Below are 9,550 nucleotides of genomic sequence, written 5' to 3' on the forward strand. Positions count from 1 at the left end.
AGATGTTAAGATGATTCTTAAACAGAATTGCTACTCCACCACCCTTTTGTTTGGTACGGTCTAGCCTTAATATATTGTAGCCTTGGGGTATAACCTCAGTGTCTTTAGTGGCTGGCTTAAGCCAGGTTTCAGAGAGACAGAGAATGTCAAAGCAGTGAGTGTCTAGGAGGGCATGTAGATAGGGAACTTTGTTGTTTACACTACGTATGTTAAGATGCCCTATCAGGAGGGTGTTATTGGAGATAGGTTTAGATGTTTGAGGAGATGGGTAAATGGGGCCAGGGTTGGGATGAACATCACCGTCTTTTAAGGTAGGGTCATCAGGTTTGGATATATGTTTACTCTGTTGATGGGTTAGAGGTCTCATCTTCTTATCTAAGGGTAGGGTGTAGGTGAGGTGAGAGTGCCTATGGAATTTAGGTAGTTTGTAGCTAGATGTGGAATTGGCATTTGAGAATGAGATTAGAGGTATATGGAAGGTGGATGTATGTTTCTGAATGTGGTTTGGTTGAGTAATGAGTGGATATTCTATGAAGGTAAGGAGGTAAGTAGAGAAAAGTGTAATTAAGAGAAGACATGAGAGTATAAGCACTGTGAATAAGTAGAGGGCCATACTTAAAACAAGTGGGGTAGAAGTGAATATAAAGTAGAGGTAAGCAATGGAGATAGCTAGTTGGTTGTATGTTTGTAAGTTAAAATGAAAAAATAATATAGAAGTAGGAGAAGTGATAGGGATGTAGAAGGAATATATAAGACAGAGAGACAAGTTAAGTGAGTGTAATGATGTGTAATAAGAGATAATATAGAAGAGGAGAGAAGTTAGGTTGAGGATAGGAGGGTTAATGAGTAGGAGGAGTAAATGGGGTGTGGACAGGGGAGGAGATTAGGTTTGGCGGGAAGCAGGGGAATAGGTTGGTAGAGTGAGGGGTGGGATTAGAGATGTATACGGTTAGGACCCCCGGGGTGGGTGGGAATTGGGGGTAGGGAGAGGAGCGGAGTGAGCCCGCAGGGCGAACGGAGCGGGACACAGAGTAGACCACCAAGGAGGGAGGAAAAGTATCAGAGTAAGCTCGTAAGTCAAAATGGGAGATAGGAGCCTAAAGAGGGAAGGATAAGAGAGAATATCAGAAGGAGGAAAGGGATAATAGTAGGAAAGGTGAGAATAGAAAAAATGAGGAAGGTATAAATACTAATGTAAGTAGTATAGGTGGGGGTAGGATGACATCTAGTGGCCAAAAAGCAGAGGTGCACAAACATGCACAGGAGCTTCCAAAAGTAGTAGTTAATATTTATGGAAGACTTAATTATGACAAGGTTAGTGGTAGAAGAAAATCAACAACTCACAGTTAAGATAGGAAGTGATGAGATAAAAACATTAAAATATAATCGATCTCCAGGAAAGTTTCCAGGAACAGATGGTGTTCTTGTGGAAGTTTGTAAATTAGCAGGGAAGAAAGTGATAAAGGTTTGGAAGATTTTGTTTAACGGTATTTTAAAAGAAGGTGAAGCACCAACATCTTGGAAAAAGACTGTGGTGGCTGTGCTACCTAAAGATTGCAAAGACCTTTTAGACCCAGCTTCATATAGACCCATTTCAATTTTACAACATAATTATGAAGTGTTTATGTCTATATTAGCTAAAATAATGGCGATGGATCAGCTATAGATTAGTGTGGATCTGTGGAGGGAGGGCAAATGTTTGACAGCATTAACAGAACAATGATGACACAGAGGGAATCAGAATGTAAGAAAATGCCTCTTGTTGGTGGATCTTGATACACAGAAAGCATTTGACAGAGTACCATGGGATTTTATGAGCAGGGCATTGGAAGCATTTGCATTCCCTGAAACTATAATAAGGTTAATTAGAAGGCTATATGAAGGATTAGAGACAAGAATTAAAGTGGGAGAGTTCCACTCATATAAGATGTGTTTAAACCAAAGAAACAGTCAGGGGTGCCCCTTTTCTCCTTTGTTGTTTTCTTTATATTTAGAGTCACTGAAAAGAAAATAAAGGGCTCAGAAATACAAAGATATAACTGATAGGGTAATCAAGGAAAGTTGGCTTTATTTGCAGATGATACTGTATTGTACCAGATAAATCCAGAAAAGGACATCTCAGTGCTGTAGAACATTTTGAGACGGTTTCAAGTCTTTTCAGGATATAAAATTAATGAAGATAAAACAAAGACTATAGCCACAGATCACGTACCCACACAGAAATTGGTTCAGCAATACCCATATTTATGGGGACATGATAAGGTAAGTATTTAAGAGTATGGATTGAAAAATCTTTTGTTACATCAGCTAAGGATATGTGTGAAGAGGCTAAACAAAAGTAATATAAATACTGAGAAACTGGAAACTTATTTATGGATATGGATAGTTAGATGCAAGCAGTAAAAATGTTTTTAGTCTTCTATACAGGTCAGTCAAATTATTTTTAGCCCAATGGGAAGCTTTTTAAATAATTAATAAAGAATTGAAGGAATTTATTTGGGAAGAAAATAAGAGTTACGTGGAATATGTTAATCCTTTCAGTAGAACAAGGTGGTTTTAGTCTGCCTTATTTGAAATTATATTATAGAACTGCACAGTTAAGGCTCATATACATAACACAAACAGAAGGTTATAATTCAAAGAAGAAATGAATGATGATGAAGCAAGGGAGAAGTTCAAGAAATAGAGACAGAGTGGCATTTTGGATACAGATCCTTAAAAAGAATAACAACCATACAAAATATTACATTCATAAAGTAGCAGAAAGTATTTTAAGAACTAAGCCAATATGAAAATGGAGAAAGGAGATTTTAAAATAAGGACTGTAAGATCAATGTTCCATTTGTTAGACAAAAATACAGTACTTTGTTTGCATAAGTCTAGAAATGCAGCCATATTAAAGCAGACATAGATTTTCATTTTTACATGCAGATTCAGTAAGAAAGGAATGCTACAGTAGCCTTCTATCAAGTATACTGATAAGAACAAAATGTGATAACAGAATGCGCAGTACATTCAGTACAAACAGACTTGGGAACCAAGGTTAAAGAGGTGTGAATAAATTTACAGGGTTTTGGTATTATTAGGAGAGCCTTCAGATGCAGTTAGTCATTTAGGTTGTTTGGACTGATAAGCAGAAAGTCGTTGCAGTGCAGTCCTCAGAAGTTTGGTACAGACACTCGGGAGTGAGTACAGAAGTCACGTCAAATATCCACAATTCCAGAATATTAATAATATTATTCAAGAGGAAAGGAATGTGAGTACAGAAGCAACAAACATGATAATTCAGTCAGTTTCAGTTTATCAGCAATGTTATTGGAGACAGTAAGATCTGGTTCAGATATTGTTGATATGTACCTCTACTGTACATAATGAAACATTCTTAAGATTTGGCACATAAAGAAGTGAATGGCACCTGTTCAACACAGTTCCAGGTAACTGAATGATAAAGCCACTCATTCCAGTCTCTTTCCAGTTATTTCCAGTTCATTTCAGTTTTCTACAGTCCTCTCAATTCTTACAGGGATGACTGCAAGAAAGGATACAGAAAATAGGCAAGAGGGGGCTGGAATTTACTACAGAAACCTGGCAAAGGAACCAAGATATTGGCAGCAAATAACTCAAGCAGGAAAGGAGTGGGATGAGGCCAAGAAGACTACCTTCCCTACCAGGGCTTGATCTCAGAATACAGGCAAAGAGAAAAAGGGGGATTTTAAGTGAAATATATGCTCTGATTGAATTTTTAGTTGAATCTAGAACAGAAACAGCTGTTAAAAAGGGATAATTAGTATGGCAAATAACATATTGCATGATGACTATAATACTCAATGAGAAGAAGTTAGAAAAAATTGGGAAGAGAGAATGGAAAAGCAATTTTTAACAAAGAAAAATGGGAAGACATATGTATGGCTCCCAAGTGTGCAACCACATCCGGAAAGTTTAGGAGTTTTGCTTATAAGTGTGTGCATAGGTATTTTTATAACCCAAGCAGACTTCAAAGAATTTTTCCCAAGGTAGATAGCAAATGTTAGTTGTATGATGAAGAATAGAGGGGTAACTGGTAACATATGTTTTGACAGTATAATGAATTGGTGGATTTAAAAATTCCCTACAGAGTACTCTATAAGAAATATTGGGTGAGCAAATGGCTGTCTGTAAGGAAATTATTCCTTTGAGCTGGTAGACAGGATCTGAACTGCCTAGACGTAGTAAGGCCTTCTTAAGTTTAATTATGTTGTCTAATAACAAAACATTTACTAGAAAATGGAAATAAATGTCTACACCAACTGTATATGAGGTATTGAAAATGAGAAGAGATAAAAGAACTGCAAGAGGGATAGTTAAAAAAGGGAATGTACAAATTACGCAGAAGTCAATGAAAATTGTGGAAACAGTACATGCTTAATGTTCAGGAGGAAGAGATGTGAGGTTTAAGGTGGGAATTCAGCATTTTTGTGATGTTGTACTGATGATAGTAGCAAAGAAAATACATGTGATGTATACTGTATTTAAATGGAAAATGTTAAAAATGGTTTGTTTTCTTTTCTGTTAATATATGTTTGCCTATGTCTTAACTTAATAAATATGTTTAAAAATGTTTGCAACTGAAAATATGTCAATATGGTTTGTTTTAATTTATATACATGTAAGATTGCATATGTCACAAATGATAACTCAATAAAGGTGTTTTTTATTTAAAAAAATAAATGCTTATTCTTATTTAAAAAAATGTCAGGAATAGCAGACAATTTTAATTTTGCAGCAAAACAGCAACACTGTAAACAAACGAAATACCTCAGAATATCTCAGGTATGGTTAAAATAGAAAATACAAACTAGTTTACCCAGCTGTGAGATAGACTCAGAAACAATTTGGGAATAGTGACCTTCATCTGATGACTTTTGTTTTAGAAATGGTAATCTGCAAAGAAAAATAATGAATATATAAAGAAGTCAACATTTTGTTTACAAATAACATTATCTGTCTATCTATATCTATCTATCTACATATACATATGGCTGCAGGATACCTACTGGAAACATTCAGAGACGTTTTAATAAAAAAAATAATGCATGCTTCTTTGACAGCAGATTTCCTAGATCTTAGAGAAAGAGAAAATAAGCACTTCCTTCCCCTATGTTTTTTCAATGCTTTGAAAAACTAATGGAATGCGTATACACTGCAAAGACACTGATACTCCTTAGAAACAAACTAGCCAACAAAAATAGCCCTTTATAACCCATACTTACTCTTAGTTAGTTTTATTTATAAATGCTATATAAAATTACAAAATAAAGTAAAAGATGCCACGCATTTCTTATTCAGAATAATGTATTTATTTATTAGACATTTTTTTTTACGGGAAAGTCTGACTGGGCCAAAAAAGGCTCATTTTCAGTGGAGGTCTGGGGTTAGACACAGTGAGGGGAAATTGAGTGATGTCTTAGTATGAGAGAGGGTTTTCATATCAGGGTTATAGAATGAAGTACAGATGGAAAGAAAAGTAGATTATAAGAAGAGTGAATCATAGGGTGTCTTCAGATAGCTTAGGTGAGTAGGGAGGAAAGAGAAAAAGGAAGAAGAAAAGTCTGCAGAGATAAAGTTGATATGGTAAGTTAGGGGGAGAAACAAATAAAGCACTGGAGTAGGAGGTTGGAGAGAGTTGTGAGGTGTGACTTAGGTTGAAAGCGGTGAGAAAAAGTACAGCGAGTAAAATAAAAATAAAAGTGATTTTGCAGAATGACATCCTCTACAAACCTACATCAGGAAATAAATAAAACAAAATGGAGGAACAGGCTCATCACATTGCATTTCCCTCTGCTCTGAAATAAACTTCCTCTCCAGATTAAGCAATGCAATTCCTTTTTATCCCGCAAATGTTGCTTAGGCAACTGGATGGGCACCCTTAAGTTTACACAGAAACTTACCTGCCTAACCCTCCTTGAAAAAGGAAGACAAGCTTAAAAGTGGTTCTTAGTAAGGTGCAAATTGACCTATGTTCCAATTTTCTTGTATATATTTTGATGCTATGATCTAAAAATAACTTATCCTACCTAAAACTATCGGCAAACCCAAACATATATTTAATTTCATTTAAACAAGATACATAGATTAAAACATAATATTGCCTACCTAACTCAACCCCTACAAATGAAATTTAACCATATTAAAATAAAACAATAAAATGCTAAAGAAAACACTGCCTACAACTAACCAATCAGAAAAATAGCATCATTCACATAAGGGACAAAATTCTGGCCAAACTAACTAAAACTAAACTAACTACAAAAAACATAATGCAGAGGACTATGACTGGATCACGGATCATAATTGTCGGCGCAGTGATGCAGAGGTAGTATTGTAGCCTCACAGCAAGAGGTTCTCCAGTTCAATTCCCGACTGGGGTACCATCTGTGTGGAGTCTACAAACACGTCTAGAATGTTTTTTTCTCGGGCCTCCTCTGAAAACTGGCTTTGTTCCAAGTCAGACTTTCTCGGTAAATAAATGTTAAAATAAATAAAATCAAAATAACCAGGCTGTTTATGTCCTAGAAAAATCTTTACATAAAAATTCACTTTCACAGTGATGTTTGGGAATTAAATTTCTTCAAATCATTTTGAAAATAAATTAACAAATGGTTAGGATAAGAGACTCAGTTATAATTCTCTCTAATAAATGGAAGGTTTTAGTTGTCCCAATGTACTAAAAGTTAAAAAGAAATCATAGAAGAATAAAGTATTTAACAGCTTTAAAAGCTGCCATATACCTCTTGTTGCCACATAAACAGCATCCGGAACCAAGGTGCATATTGTTAACTATCGGCTATTAAAAATGTACAAATAGCAATATTATCAGACGCAGTCTTAATTATAGAGTAAATAGTATTCATAGTCAAATATCAATACTGTAATATATTATAATGCACACAAACCAGGGATTATATTTTCCTCTAAACCTTTGCAAATATTTTATATGCTGGAAACAGTACGAGCTAAGCATAGAGCAATTCTGTTCAGTCAAACTTGATATTTCAAGTGGCAGCAATAATTACCTTTCTGAGTGTTTGCTTACGGAGATATTTTCATAAATATGAAAATTATGCTTATTTGTATTAACTAACAATAAAAATACTACTAAATATCGATCAAGATATAATACAGTGCAATATCAGCATCATTTATGTCTTAACCTGATGCCATGCAATAGTTTGTAAGTTGTTTGTTTATTCAAATATTAATGTGCATATGGAAATATTGCATCTTTTCAAAATTACTAACAAACAACTAGCAATATCTCTAATATATGATAAATGGACGGTGACAATGCATTTTTCTGTCTTTCGTAATATTTCACACAATGTGTCTCAATAACAAGTAGCTCTCTCAGTTATGAAATATGAATGCAAATGAGAAAATATGAACAATTAGTGAAAGTGATTAATATCTCCACTGCTGGATATTCTAGTTTAGCAGTTTTTGTGTCATTTTCTTAATTATACATTGTCCCTTCCTATGTTGCCTGTTTTTAACTGGCAAGTCATGTTGATAAAGAAGCAAACCCTCAAAAATGTCAGGATACTATATGGAGCATATGGGTGATAAATGGAAGAATGTGTAAAAGCACTATAGGGCTGAATGAGTTAACAATGCTATTTTTCCTTGATTTCAGAGAATAACCAAAGGGCTCAGTATATTACAAATCTATAGAACTAACAAATCTTACTAACACAGACCTAAAATGCACCAAATAAATGAAATATCTCTTTAACAAAAGAACATTAAACTGTATTTAATTAATCAATTTATTTATTTAATATTTGTTAACCGGGAAAGTTCGACTTGGAAAAGAAGCCAATTTTCAGCAAAGGCCCAGGGAGAAACACTCCAGATGTACTTTAGGAATTACAGGAGAAACCAATTCAACAGACTGCCCGGAATTACGGGAGAAACCAATTCACCAGACCGCCCATTCATAAACTCTCCAGTAAACTACATAAAGCTCTAGTCAGCAGAAACTCAAGATATTCACAAATCCCATAAAGGAACACAGAAAAAATAATAAATGTGGGGTCATTATCTTGCAATGTATGACAAGAGAACTCAGTTCATGGCTTCTGACTTCTCCAGTCATTGTGGAACACATTTCCTAATCTGACAGTATGAGGTAATTCATATGTCACACACCAGACACCTAATTATTCCATGCATGTATATGAATATATAATATAACATAATATGCATTGCTCTGTCTTCACACACACACACACACACACACACACACACACACACACACACACACACACACACACACAAAACCACAGCAAAAATATCTGAAACGTTATAGTCTACAGTCCCACCAATGCCCAATCATACAGCAAAAATCATAATGTTGTATAAATAAAAAACATAAAATAGCAAAAAAAAGGAACAGTAGGTGATAAGCCAGTAATACAATTTTGTAAGCATAGTGATTTAATGGATTAAAGAAATAAGCTGCAAGATGGTTATATGCCATTGACTGAAGTCTCAATTTGATCCTCTCCATGTGTATACCATAGGGTAATAGCTTGGTCACTAAATGCCAGTTGTGCTGAGGAAGTCCTACAAAGCTAACAATTAATAAAGTAATACCAAATTCAATATTTTAATGTATTCTGGCTCTGTGGTGCAGAAGGATGGAGCACAGACTGCAAGTCTTGATTGGGTATGTCTTAGTATTTAAATGTTTTTTAACTGATCTGTTTTATAAGGATCTGATGAAGGATTGGGTGATTTGAAAGTGCTTATCCCAATAAAGAAATTTTTCTATTTTACTGGTGTCACACATTTTGTTACCCTGGCTGTGGTGACTGTGGTAATTATTTTGTTGACTGGAAACTTCATATTACACAGTTCTTCAGTGGAAGGCTACCTATTTTTGTCTTTTGTTCTTCTTTGCTTGGAAGCATACCCACACATGGTGGAAGGGTCATCTGGCACAGCAGTTGAGTTGGATTATCGACAGCAGACCAATGGTATGAATGAGACTGCTGACTTTGTAATGAACTGCTGAATATTTCCTGGTGTATGGCCAAGAAGAGCATGAATAAGGGCTCAATACGTCTTAATGAGAATCCCCTGTTGTGCCTTGACTTAAATACAGAGACTAACCATAGCCCTGAAGAGTGCCTGGATCATAGTGCCTTTATATGCAGCACTAGAGACCTTGAAAACAGCCTGTTTGATTTAAAGAGACTTCAGTGGCAATGCCTCCATTTGGAGGTGTGCCTTCACTGCCTAGTACCTGCCTATGAAGCTATAGGAAATTCACCCTGGGGATCACTTCTGTGGCTCTGCTCGACAGGGACACAGGAAAATAATTTTCTTGGGTGGCGAAAGCCAGGGTACCTTTTTGGCTAGGCTTATATAGGCCCTAGGGCCAATAGCCTAGTACCTACCTATGAACTACAGGATCGCTCCCAGATTTTGGTTATGCAGACACAAGGCTGAGTACATCCAAATCTACTGAAGGAATGGCAAAAGGTTAACTTAGAAACAAGCTTTGGGTACA

The 9,550-nt window shown here is 35.6% G+C and overlaps 1 protein-coding gene across 2 annotated transcripts in view; it reads right to left on the reverse strand.

Moving 5' to 3' along the window:
- CFAP69 (cilia and flagella associated protein 69) overlaps positions 1 to 9,550 on the reverse strand; it is a 2,033,309-nt gene that overhangs the window by 1,562,930 nt on the left and 460,829 nt on the right. For both annotated transcript variants that reach the window (XM_044067529.1, XM_044067528.1), the window contains exon 5: positions 4,844 to 4,920. In XM_044067529.1, coding sequence (XP_043923464.1) covers positions 4,844 to 4,920 — 77 coding nt within the window. The remainder of the gene's footprint in view (positions 1 to 4,843; positions 4,921 to 9,550) is intronic.

The sequence above is a fragment of the Protopterus annectens genome, chromosome 3.part1, assembly GCF_019279795.1.
Source record: "Protopterus annectens isolate FY-2018-M chromosome 3.part1, PAN1.0, whole genome shotgun sequence".
Classification (NCBI taxonomy): Eukaryota; Metazoa; Chordata; order Ceratodontiformes; family Protopteridae; genus Protopterus; species Protopterus annectens.